The 13,876-nt window shown below is 41.6% G+C and overlaps 1 protein-coding gene across 1 annotated transcript in view; it reads left to right on the top strand.

The window, feature by feature from the left end:
* The first annotated feature begins 383 nt into the window (after window positions 1-383).
* The window catches only part of ublcp1 (ubiquitin-like domain containing CTD phosphatase 1), a 45,712-nt gene continuing 32,219 nt past the window's right edge, over window positions 384-13,876 (top strand). The window contains exons 1-2 of the mRNA XM_043703986.1: window positions 384-461; window positions 8,825-9,004. Coding sequence (XP_043559921.1) covers window positions 8,851-9,004 — 154 coding nt within the window. The 5' untranslated portion in view covers window positions 384-461; window positions 8,825-8,850. The remainder of the gene's footprint in view (window positions 462-8,824; window positions 9,005-13,876) is intronic.

Consider the following 13,876-nt stretch of genomic DNA (forward strand, 5'->3'; position numbering starts at 1 on the left):
ACGCCCTCGAGTTCTCAACGCACTCAGCCCAGAGAAAAGACTTTGTCTATTTATCCTATCCATGCCCCTCATAATTTTGTAAACCAGGTCACCCCTCAGCTTCCGACGCTCCAGGGAAAATAGCCCCAGCCTATTCAGCCTCTCCCTGTAGCTCAAACCCTGGCAACATCTTTGTAAGTCTTTTTTGAACCCTTTCAAGTTTCACAACAGCGGTGGGATGGGGGGGGGGAGGTGGGGTGCTGCCTCCTGTGTTTTGTTTCTGTGTGTTGAATTGAGAAAGCGCTTGAAAGTTTGGGGGTGGGAGAAGACCCTCTGGTGGGCGGAACCCCTGAAAGCGGAGCAGGCAGACTGGCTGGTGGGGGAGGCTGGAGAGGGACGGACGCGGAAGCGGCTTAGATGAGGAGGAAGGGGGGGCGGGGGAACGGCAGAAACTGACGGAACTTCCGGCGGACACGCAGACGGTAAAAAAAAACCCGGGAACGAGCTATAATAATAATAATAATATTTGACGAAGGTATAAGTAACGGGAAGGTCAGACCGAGGGAGGTGGGGACTAAAACCGGCAGCTCCGCTCCGGAGGGTCGTTTTATTATTTTAAACCGGGACTTTCAAGAAAAAAACTGACCGGAGTTTATGACCCATTCCCCATTTCATTTACTTTAATCCCCCCGTCAGCCCCGCGGATTTATTCCACTTTCATCTTCTCTCTCCGCCTTTCTCCCTCTTATGTTTCGATGTAAGAGGTTCGTTCTTTTATTATTGAACAGAAAAATATTCTTTCGCCCCTGTCCCCCTCCCCCTTACACCCCCTTACCCTCTCCCCTTAAACCCCCTTACCCTCTCCCCTTAAACCCCCTTTTCCCCCTTACCCTCCCACAAGCTTCACTAGGAGATAAAAGTGTGGGATGGGTTTCTCTCGTGTGTCCCTCCTGTAGAAGGGTGCATCTCTTTGTTTAACAAAAAAAAACCAATTGGAAAATCCAGTCCGATTTGAGAAGCAAAACAAAACAAAAACTGCACATTTCGGAATCCGGAGTAGACAAACAGGAGGCTGGAAGAACACCCAGCGTCTCAAATCTGACTTGCTGTGTTCTTCCAGCCTCTATTCCGGAATGTGCAGTTTTTGTTTTGCTTTTCAAATCGGACTGGATTTTCCAATTGATTTCCTCCTCCCCATACCCCCCCCAAAAAAAACAGCTTTTCTTTCTTTAACCCCTCATGTCTCTCTCTTTGCCACCTCTCTTGTTTGCTAAACTCTTTTGTCTTTACATAGTGGAATTTTGTACATCGACCCTTAGTCTGTAAGTTCAGGATGTTTCAGGGCCTCCAAGAATATTTTACTTCAGAAATGTGTAACGGATTGAGTGAGTGTAAATAACATTTTAGGTTGTATGACTAGTGGTTTAGGACACCAAATAAAGAAACATTGGTAAGTTTGAGGAATAAAATGTTTAAACTGCAGTTTTAAAATAATTTACATTGCAGAGTTTTGTAAAGGACTTTATAACCAGTGACGTTTGGGAGAGTGAAGTGGTCAGTTAGTTTAAATGTCTTGCAAATGTCTTTCATTTGTTTCCCTTCATGCCAAGATTCAGCTTTGTGCATCAAATCTGGAGCACAGATTTGAAACCAGATCAGGGGAGAAAGTTTCCGGATTCTGGAGAGAGAGTTTGTGTTTTAAAGAGCTGGCACAGCAGCTTGTGGGTGCTGTAAGATTCATCAAGTGACACCAAATGAGCAATGTTCCTCTGTATGTCTCGCCTGCATTGTTGTCTGGTACAGTTCACAACAAAGAAATGCCGGAAATGAAATTGAATCAGAAAGTTCTGGAAACCCATAGCCAAACCAATGTCTTTCAGGCCAACCTGTATAAGATATTTCAAGAGTGTTTCATTTTAGAAACGTGTAGCAGACTGAGTGTGACCAAATAACATTTTAAGTTTTATAACTAGTGGTTTAGGACACCAAATAACGAAGTAACAGGATATTTGAGCGACACAATGTTGAAACTACAGTTATAAAATCATCTGCAGTTCTCGGCTCTCCATCTGTTTTTATTCTTTCTTGGGATGGGGGCATCGCTGGCTGGACTGACATTTATTGCCTGTTCCTAATTGCCCCTTGAGAAGGTGGTGATGAGTTGAACTGCTGCAGTCTGCCTACTGTGGGTTGACCTGCAAAGCCTTTCTAGAATTTTGACCAGTGATATATATTCCATATCTAGATAATGCATTGCTTTTTTTTTTGTGACTTGATTTATTACTATCAAATGTTTGTAAGTACAGTGAAAAGTTTTGCTTTGTAGTTTTGCAGTGCAGCCAGATCATACCATACAAAGTGCATTTGGGTAGCAGAACAGAATGAAGAATGCAATATAATGGCTGCAGAGAAGCTGCATAAAGAGCGGGATCAACATTAAATTTAAAATTTGAGAGGTCCATTCAGAAGTCTGATAGCAGCGGGGAAGAAGCTGTTCTTGTATCTGTTGATATGTGAGTTTAATCTATTGTATTTTCTGCCTAACAGAAGAAGTTGGAAGAGATTATAACCGGGTGGGAGGAGTCTTAGATTTAAGTTGGCTGCCTTCCCGAGGTAATGAGAAATATAGATGAAGTCAATGGATGGAAGGTTGGCTTGCGTAATGCACTGGGCTGTGTTCACAACTCTGTAGTTTCTTATGGTCCGAGGTCGAGCAGTGATAGAATACTTTGTATGGTGCATCTATGAAAATTAGTAAGAGTCTTTACAGACAAGCTGAATTTCCTTAGCTTCCTAAAGAAGTAGAGATATTATTGTGTTTTCTTGACTGTAGCATCAACGTGGCTGGACTAGGACAGATCATCACTCTTAGGAACTTGACGCACTCTACCATCTCCACCTCAGGATCATTGATGTAGACAGAGGTGTGCCCTCCACCTTGCTTGCTGAAGTCAGTGACCATCTCTTTAATTTTGCTGACGTTGAGGGAGAGATTCTTACCTCTACATCATGCCACCAAGCACACTATCTTTTTCCTATATTCAGCCTCATCATTTTGAGATCCGGCCTACAACGTTGGTGACATCAACCAACTTGTAGACTGAGTTAGACTGAAGTTTGGCCACACCGTCATGAGTATATAGGGAGTCTAATGAAGGGCTGAGTACACAGCCTTGCAGGGCCCCAGTGTTGACAGTTATTGTGGAGGAGGTGCTATCGCCTATTCTCACCGGTTGTGGTCTGTGGGTCAGAAAGTCAAGGATCGAGTTGCAGAGGATAGAGCAGAGATCTAGGTTTGGAGATTAGTTTTGTTGGAATTATGGTCTTGAAGGCAGTGTTATAGTCAATAAGTAGGAGCCTGACGTAGGTATCTTTATTGTACAGATGTTTCAGGGATGAGTGTAGGGCCAGGAGATGGCGTCTGCCGTGGACCTATTGCACTGGTAGGCAAGGAATCAAAACAGGCTGGGAGGTTAGAGTTGATGTGGCTCACCTCTTGAAGCACTTCATAATTGTGGAGGTCAGAACCATTGGGCACACTGCATTACTTTTTTTGGTGCCAGGATGATGGTGGTCTTCTTGAAGCAGGTGGGGGCTTGGAGGAGATATTGCAGGTGGTGGTGTACCTGTGTAACTGCTGCCCTTGTCCTTCTAAATGGAAGTGGTAGTGGGTTTAGAAGGTGCTGTCTGTCTAAGAATCTTTGGTGAATTTCTGCAGTGCATCTTGTAGATAGTACACACTACTGCTATTGAGTGTCAGGGGTGGATGAAGTGGATGTTTTTGGATGTGGTGCTAATCAAATAGGCTGCTTTGCCCTGGATGGTGTCAAGCTTCTTGTGTTGTTGGAGGCAAGTGGGAAGTATTCCATTATGCTCCTTTTACCTTATGGATGGTGGACAGGCTTTGGGGAGTCAGGGGGTGATGTTTCTAGCCTCTGAGCTGCTCTTGTAGCCACTGTTTCTGTGGTGAGTCCAGTTGAGTTTTTTGTCAGTGGTAACCCACAGGATGTTGATAGTGAGGGATTCATTGATGGTAACACTACTGAATGTCATGGGGTGATGGTTAGATTGTTGCTTATTGGAGTTAGTCATTACCTGGCATTTGTATGGCATGAATGTTACTTGCCACTTGATAGCCCAATTTTGTTATATTTGAACGTGGACTGCTTCTGTTTCTGCGGATTTGTGAATGGTGCTGAATATGGTGCATTCATCAGCAAAAATCCGCTGAAGGTGGTTGAGAGTGGGCTATGTGGTCATGGAGTTCCAGTGATAATGTGTATAAGATATGAGCAAGTAGGGAAAGAGTTAAGTTTTGGGTTGCATAACAAATGCTCAGTTAACATAGCTTTGACCAGATAAGAACTTGCAGTAATCAGTGAGGTGCATGAGGCAGGGGTGGTGGGTTTACGAGGTGAAAAGCATCCATTATGTAATGCTAGTTAACAAGGTTAAGAACATCCATTGTGTAATGCCAGATGTCTTCATCTTTACTGTTGATGTTCGCTGATTGTAATGGCCATCCAGTCAATATAGATGCTTCCTTATTTGGATGCTGCTCCCTGTAAGTGACTATGTAATTCTTTAAGAATCTGTTGTTCGAAAGAAGACTGAGAACTCGTGTCTCTGTGCACATGGGCAATCGTTCTCTCTCCATCCAGGGCCCAGAATAAAGATGAAGGAGGTAAAGCCATACTGTGTCTCTGAGTGTTTGCTTTGACTAGTACGGGGATAGGGAAACTGGATGACGCCAGGATTTTGACCCTGTGACAGTATAGGAATGTCAGTATAATTCTATGTCAGGATGGTGTGTGGCTTGAAGAGGAACTTGTATGTGGTGTTCCCATATGTGTACTGATAGGTGATAGAGGTCAAGGGTTTAGAAGGTCCTGTTGAAGTAACCTTAGTGAATTAAAGCTTTGCATCCTATAGATAGTGCACAGTATGTATGTGATGCCACTGTATGTGGTGATGATGGGAGTGAATGTTGGAAGTGAATCTGCTGCCAAATCAAGGTGGACTGCTTTCTTTTGAGATAGTCTCAAGTTGCTAGAGCTGTACCCACCCAGACAATTGGGGAATATTCAACCACACTCAGTCTTGTGCCTTGTTAATGGTCTATCCTGAAGGTGTTACACCAACATTGAGATTGTATTGTGAATCCATTGTGTTTGTCTCCAGCCAAAATGAAGTTAGGTAACCACATGCAAAGAATTTAAATTTGAAAGTAGATTGTATTCAGTGAAAGACAAATAGACTTGTATTCAGTGAAAGCCAAATAGACTTGTATTTACAAAGTGCCTTCTTTAGAGTCATTTTGCAGTCACTTTAGTACTTTTTAAAGTTGTGGTCACTGTTGCAATGAGGGAAGCATGGTACTGTAGCCAGTTTATTCACAGCAGACTCAGTGCTACAGTTCCCAGTCAATGCTTTCAATGATGTTGAGTGAGGAGTAAATATTGGTCAAGGCACTCGAGATAACTCCCCTGATTTTATTCAAAATAAAGCTAATGAATCTTTGAGAGAACAGATATTACTTTAGTTTAGTGTTTCATCAGGAAGACAGACCTCCAGCATTGTGCACCCTCAGACCTATGTTAGAATGTCTCGGGTCTTGTGCTCAAGTCTCTGGAATAGAAGTTGAATCCACAAGGTTCTGACTCAGGGAAGATTAATCTGAACAGAATGATAGCTAACACCCTTACAGATTCTCAAATTACATTACAACTGTAGCGTCTGTATGCAATAGTGATCAAAATATATGGGACTAGCAAGCAAATTCACCCATGAAACTTCCAAATTGCCTGGGAATGTTCAATCTCATGAGTGACCATCGAGGAATTAAAAAAAAATCATCCTTGTAAGTTGAGGGGACCAGACTGGTAAGAGCTGGTGCTGTAATCACAGGGTGGTGTTCTGTCACATTTACTACAGATGCACAATCCTTTATCCGAAATGCTCGGGACTAGCTGGGTTTTGGAATTCAGAATTTTTCAAATTTCAGAATAAGTGACAGTTTGATGGTGAAATCTTTAAAAGTTTTCCAGAAGAACAGACTTACTGTGAGTAAAATGGGCCCTGAAACAGAATTGATGCTTGTTGGTGCTGGGCCATGCCCCCAGATGTCGCATTTGAGTGACACGCATCAAGTAGGTGTGGAGTTGGGTTAACTGTCTGAAGGCTCAACAACCTTATTAATGAGAAAAAGTCTTCACAAAAAAACCTTCGGACCTTGGAGCTTTTTGGATTTTGGGATTTTGGATGAAGGGTTATCTACCTGTACTGGTAGGTTTGCTGTAAGCCTATCAGCTGTAGTCATGGGAGGAAAAAAGGGGCCTGCGATTAGAACAACAGATAGGAAAATCAGTGCTGGCAGTGAGAGAGTAGCCATCTGTTGGGGTCTGGGAATTTTATCAGAATTTGAGGATTGAACATATCTTTACTTAGCTGGGTGGCTGTCTGTTGGGGCCAAAGGCAGGAGGTTCCAGGAGGGATGGTGTGAGGGCGGGAATGAGAGGATGAGGCTGCAAAGGAGTTTGGCGGGGGGGGAAGGGAAAGGAGGAATGGTTGGATGGGGTTGAGAGGGGGGTTGGAAGAGTTTGATATGACTGCAAGAGGTTCTGGGAGAGAGAAAGATTGCAAAAGAGAGTGTAAATCTGTCAACAAAGACACATTTGAAAACTGGAAGGCAGGAAAACATGAATGAAATCCTTATAAATAAATGTAGAATCTATGATGTTACGCTGGGTAGATTTAGGAGCTGCTTTATGGGATCACCATAGTAGATAAGATTATAATGAACACCGTCTGTCAACTGTTAAATTTAAATCTGAGATGCGTTAGAAAGGATAGTAGCTGTCAAGTTAAAATATTCTGGCTTTTTCTATTTTTGGTGGAAGTACATTAGCTGTGATCTCTCAAATTTAGGATAATGACTTTTTCCAATGTAGAGATGTGTCAGTTATTTTGTAAAAAAAAATTAAATAAACTTGTTAATTTAAATAGTATTGCCTAGGAAAAATAGTAGACCTGATTGAGTGGGAGGAAACTGGAGCACCCGGAGGAAACCCACGCAGACATGGGGAGAATGTGCAAACTCCACACAGGCAGTTGCCCGAGGTGGGAATTGAACCTGGGTCCCAGGTGCTGTGAGGCAGCAGTGCTAACCACTGAGCCACCGTGTTGCCCACAATAAGTGAATAAGTAGCTAGTCTGAGGATTGGAAACCAATTAAAATTCAGTAAAGGGGGAAACGTACAACAAAAACCGATACTGTTGGAAAAACGTAGCGGGTCTGGCAGTATCTCTGGGGAGGAAGCAGAGTTGACATTTTGAGTCCAGTGGCCCTTCTTCAGAAATGCGTCACTGTTTTCCATCATCTGCAGTTCTTTCGGGGGTTTTTGTTTAAGGAGCAACGTAAGATTGATTAAGAGGGGAAAAATAAAATATGAGAGTAGAAGTACAAGGAACTTATAAACGTGTACTTTTAAGAGCTTCTGTAAGTGTGTAAAAATAAGATTAATAAAGACAAATGTAAGCTCCTTGCAATTTGAAATGGGGGAATTGATAATGAGGACCAAGGAAATAGCAGAACAAATAAACAACTAATTTAGATCTGTCTTTACAGAAGAAGACAGAGATAACATCCCAGAAATGCTAGGAAAGTAAGGGTCTATTGGGAAAGATAAATTGAAGGAAATTATAATTATTTAACAAAAATAGTGCTGAAGAAATTGAAAGGACTGAAAGCCGAATAATCCTCAGAGCGTGGTAATCGACATTCCAGGGTACAAAAATAAGATGCCGTGGAGAGAGTGGATGTGTTAGTTGTCATGTTTGAAAATTTTTTTGTTTGAAGCCAAACCAGCATTTTATAAAGGTTCATTCTAACCTCCTTGGACTTATATGTACTCTCTTCGTGGAATTGTTAAGCGCTTTATCAATCTACCCAGCCACTTTGAGCAATTTAAGACGAATATAAAGATAACATGAGAAGATATTTGCATAGCAATTGGTTAAGTTCAGGAATATGTTGCCTAATGTTTCCGTGGAGACAGATTTAACTGTCGCTTTCAAAAGGGAATTGTAAAATGACTTGAAGAACCAAAGTTGCTAGGGCCACACAGAAAAGTCAGAGGAGTAGGACTAACTGAGTTGCTCTTATGGAATGTCAGCATCGGTTTGACAGGCTGAATGGCTTTTTTCTGTACTGTAACTATTCCATAATTACAGGTTGTTCTGCTATACTGTGTGGTTTGTTAACGCAAATTTGCATTGACGAGTTGAGGGCACTCTTTCTATGGCGTGAGCTTTTAAAGCTTCTATTGGTTATAACGCGATTCCAGCCCCATGAGTTTAAATGGTGGTGCTATTACGTGATTTTCTTATAACAGGATTGCATGAGAACAGAACTACCGCGTCATAGCAGTCCTAGCCAGTAACTTAATCACTGCCACAATCCTCAGTTTTGAAATGAAGTGTAAAAGTGCAGCTTTCCCCTTTGACCCCTCAGTAGAGATATCTAACATTGGTAGCATTGCTACGTTACAACTAGTTGAGCAATGTGTCTGTTTGCAATATACTGTTATATTTTTGGTAAAGTGTAATGTTTATGAACAAATACAGTTCATCAACTTACCCACATTTTGTGAAAGATTAGAAATACTTGGTTTTGTTTGGTTGGCTTTTGCAAAACCAGGCCCTGACTGTGGAAAGCTTGGAGACTCATTTTTTGTTTTTTGCAATATGATATTCGTTGAAATGTATTTCATCATTTTGAACAATTGTTTGCATTCAAATTTTAATGTTCACATTCACATTTTATCATGTTTCATTCTCTATTCAGATTGAAGCCAAACCTTACCTGTGAGGATGTCCGTTTCAATTATAATAAAATGGAGTGGACAAGAATATCCAGTAACAAAACTGACAGAAGAGGACACAGTGCTGGACTTGAAGGAAACAATTAAAACTCTAACTGGGGTGCTGCCAGAGCGCCAGAAGTTACTTGGCTTGAAAATCAAAGGTAGTGTTTGCTTATGCATGCGGGGTTAGCTGAATTCAGCTCGGCAAAAATACAAGTATAGTCTATACTGAGTAAAAGTAGGTTTTGACAAATGCTTCTTGAATCTAACCTGGATTTGTTCATGATTGAGTTGGGAGTAAATTGAGAGGCACTGTTGCACAGTGAAAGGTGGAATGGTGACAGGGATTGCATAATGAAGGTCTGCAATAATAAAATTCACTTAAAGCCAGCAGAGGGTAAAACATCTTAATGCAAGATAATCCATGTAACATATTCAATTTTCGGAAATATTGTGGAATGTTCATTTCACTTGATTGTCCGATAATCAACTGATCAGATGGACTCTAAAACTGTGGGAAGCTAGGAAAGAGATTGCTGGTCCCCTTGCTGAGATATTTGTATCATTGATAGTCACAGGTGCGATGTTGGTAGACTGGAGGTTGGCTATTGTGATGCCACTATTCAAGAAAGATAGTAAGACAGGGAACTCTTGACCGATGAGCCTGACATCTGTGCTGGGCAAGTTGTTGGAGGGAGTCCTGAGGGACAGGATTTACATGTATTTGGAAAGGCAAGGACTGATTATTGTTGGTCAACATGGCTTTGTGCGTGGGAGATTATGTCTCACTAACTTGATTGAAGTTTTTGAAGAAGTAACAAATGAGGGCAGAGTGGTGGATTTAATCTATATGGACACTTGTAAGGCTTTTGACAAGCTTCTGCATGGTAAACTGGTTAGCAAAGTTAGATCATACAGAATAGAGGGAGAACTAGCTATTTGGATATAGAACTGGCTTGAAGGTAGAAGATAGAGGGTGGGGGTGGAGGGTGTTTTTCAGACTGGAAGCCTGTGAGTAGCGATGTGCCACAAGGATTAGTATTGGGTCCGCTGCTTTTTGTCATTTGTGTAAATGATTTGGATGTGAACTTAGGTATGGTTAGTAGGTTTGCAAATTATACAAACATAAGAGGTGCAATGGACAGCAAAGAAGATTACCTTGGAGCGCAGGTATGTCGTTTCTTGAACCAGAGTTGCAAGTAGATAGGATAGTGAAAAAGACATTTGGTATGCTAGCTTTATTGGTCAGAGTATTGAGTATAGGAGTTGGGAGGTCATGTTGCAGCTGTACACGACATTGGTTAGGCCACTTTTCGATACTACATGCAATTCTAGTCTCCTGCTATAGGGAGGATGTTGTGAAACTTGAAATGGTTCAGAAAAGATTTACAAGGCTGTCAGGGTTGGAGGGTTTGAGCTGTAGGGAGAGGCTGAATAGGCTGGGGCTACTTTCCCTAGAGCATAGGAGGCTGAGGGGTGAACTTAAAGAGGTTTATAAAATCATGAGAGGCATGGGTAGGGTAAATAGACTGGTCTTTTCCTTGAGGTGGGGAGTCCAGAACTAGCGCATAAGTTTGGGGTGAGAGGGGAAAGATTTAAAAGGGACCTAAGAGGCAACTTTTTCACACAGTGGTGTGTGTTTGGAATGAGTTGCCAGACGAAGTGGTGGAGGCTGGTACAATGACAACATTTAAAAGGCATCTGGATAGGAAGGGTTTAGAGGGATATGGACCAAATGCTAGTTGGATTGGATTACTGCTCGTTGATTTTCATAATGCGCTGTGAAATGTGATTTGCAGAGTAAAGTCAAGATAGGGCAAATCGAAATGTCGTAAATATTGTTTTGGATTCGGTAACATTAATCGATCCCAAGAATGGTCTGAGAAGTTACCCTCAGATGATGTTTTTGACTACTTTGTGAGCTGAATTCTAGTTTTATTAGATCTTTCACGTTTTCAGTCAAAGAGCGTGGTGCTAGAAATGCACAGTCGATCAGGCAGCATCTGAGGAACAGGAAAGTCAATGTTTTGAGCATAAGCTGTTTATCAGGCACGTTCCTGATGATGAGCTTATGCTAGAAACGCTGAATCTCCTGCTCCTCGGATGCTGCCTGACCGGCTGTGCTTTTCCAGCACCACACTCTTCAACTCTGATCTCCAGCATCTGCAGTCCTCACCTTCTCCTTTCACCTTTTCAGTCTACTTTGGTGAGATGAGATCTGATACAAATGAATAAGCTGCTTTACTTCACAGCACAGCAGGCACTTTGGGTCAGTCTCTCAATTCTACAGCTGGATTTATTTCACTCAATCTTTACAACTATGCATAATTTGTTTATCGTTATCCTTTCATGGGATATGAACATCATGAACGCGGTTAGCATTTATGGTCCATTGCTCTTTGTCCTTGCTGGATCATTTCAGAGGGCAGTTAAGAGTTAACTGCATTGTTGGAGTGATATGTTGGCCAGACTGGATAAAGCTGGCAGATTTCTTTCCTTAAAAGATATTAGTGTATCAAATGGGTCTGTATAACAATTTGGTAGTTTCATGGTCACTCAGGCTTTTTCGTGGACTGAGACTGGCTTTCATTTCCAGACTCTCTTAATTGAATTTAAATTGCACTAACGTCCAGGGTGAGATTTTAACCCATGCCGCAGAGTAATAGCCTGGAACTTTAGGTTATTAATCAATGGCATTGCCACTGTCCCAAATTAGCAAAGACAGTATGCTTCCCCATAACAACAGGTCATCACTAACACAGAATCCCTACAGTGTGGAAACAGACCATTTGGCCTAACAAGTCCATACGGACTCTCCAAAGAGTAACACATCCAGACCCATTCCCCAAACCCTATAACTCTACATTTACGCCAGGTCATCTGGTTTGACTTCACATAACTTATGAATGTTCTCCCAACATTCCAAACTTCTTGCCATCTTTACTTGGTTGCCTTGTTACCATTCTGTCTCAGAAATTTAACAGGCGAACTGTAATGGTTTTTTTTTAAACCAGTCCCAGTCAAAAAGAATGAGTCCCTTGCTCAACAGCTGGGAACCAGCAATGCCAGCATGTTGGGTATGAGGTCTTGTTAGCTTGTGGCTCCATAATTGCCAAGTTGCTTATTATTTAGTCTGTAAGGAAACAAAGTCAAACTGAAGTCATTAACATGTCAATAAACGGTTGACGGCGAATGTTTTTGAAGCCACGTGCAAGCACACTATCCTTAGAAACACAACATTTAAAGGGAGCTTTCCCCCCCCCTGCAAAAGAACCTTCTGAACCAAGGTGGTCATAGAGTCATAAAAGTCAAAAGCGCAGAGAAAAGGTCTTATGGATCTTCAAGTCTGCTCTGATCAAAAACAAATACCTGACTATATTAATCTAATTTTCCAGCATTTGACGATGGCCTTGTATGCTTTTGCATTGCAAGTATACATCTGGATAGTCCTTAATGTTAGGAGGACTTCTGTCACTATCATCCTTACAGGCATTGAGTTCCAGATTCCCACCACTCTCTGGGTGAAAAACCTCCTGATTCTTACTTTAACTCTATGCCCCGATCATTGATCCCTCCACCAAAGGGAAAAGTTCCTTCCTGTCTATCTTGACTATGCTTGTCATAATTTAATCCGTTTCAATCTGTCTCCTCTCCTCCTCAGTTTTGTCTGCTCCAAGGAAAACATTCCCAGTTGGTCCAATCTCTCTCCATAAGTTAAACTCTCCGGCCCAGGCAACATCCTGGTAAATCTTCTCTACCCTCTCCAATGCAATCACACCCTTCCTGCTTCTCTGGAGTATTGATTCCAGAATTGCACACGATACTGTAATTGTGGTCTAAGCAACTGTTATACAGTTACATCATAATTTCCATGACGTTAAACTCTGTGCCTTGGCTAGTAAAGGCAAGTATCCATAACGCTGCCTTAAGCACTTTACCTATCTGTCCTGTTACCATAAGAGCCTTGGGAATGATGTGCCTTTTATTTTCAATGTTTCACTGGATCCTACCATTCATCATATATCCCCTTAGCTTGTTTTTCCTGCTGAAGTGAATTATCTCACTTCTCTGGTTTGCATTCCATCTGACATTGATCTGTGTTGTCCGTCTATGTTCTCTTGTCACTTAAGGCTATCTCCTTCACTATTTACCGCTCCACCATTTTTCTATCATCTGCGAACTTGTGATCAACCTTTCTTCATTCAAGTCTAAATCATTGTGGGTTAAAAGCATGTAATAAGTTAATATGTCCCACAGCCCCTTTCTTCCTCTCTTGCAACTCTTAAATAGAGACACATTGGACAAGAGGAGAAAAATTGAATCAAGTTTGGAAGAAATCAGTTTAGTGCTGCAGGGAAGTTGATGGGCCAACTGGCCAATCCTGTATATTGATCTTTGGAAGGAGATAGAAACCCATTGAGGGAAGATCGCCAGAGGAAATATGGTCGATGACTGTTTTGAAAACAATGCTTGATACTTGGTGGTGAGGTCATAGTCCGAAAGGAGATAGGAAGAAGCAGCTTCTCGGTTGAAATCTGGACCATAAGGTATATTTGCTCACAAACCTCAGACAACCCAGTTCTATTTGTGCTAATCTTGCTGATTTATCTGATTTGAATTTTATTGGGTTTGAATATTTGGAAAAGGATTTTCTTTTTTGTGCCCTTGATGGGTAAAATGTGAATCATTACATAAAATCAGTCTGTGACCATAGGTTTCTGTGTACAAGGTTAACAGGCTTCCAGGTTATACATGGTCCTAAGTGACCTGTATAGACCCCTGGATGCTCCTGAAATAGCAAGGATTTTGTAAATTTTCTCTCTATTTTCTGCTGGCTCACTTCTCTTCTATTCTAATGGGATTGAATCTCTTCTGGATCTGATAGTTTTTCACTTTTCATTTCTGGCCAAATGTCCTAAAGGTTGCAGCTCAGAAACTACAAATCAATCACTTGTCTTCCGTGAGCTGTGCATACAATTCTCTGAGCTGTTCTTTTGAAATAATGGAGCCTTCTTTTTCTTTCAGAGACTGGT

The sequence above is a fragment of the Chiloscyllium plagiosum genome, chromosome 14, assembly GCF_004010195.1.
Source record: "Chiloscyllium plagiosum isolate BGI_BamShark_2017 chromosome 14, ASM401019v2, whole genome shotgun sequence".
NCBI lineage: Eukaryota > Metazoa > Chordata > Chondrichthyes > Orectolobiformes > Hemiscylliidae > Chiloscyllium > Chiloscyllium plagiosum.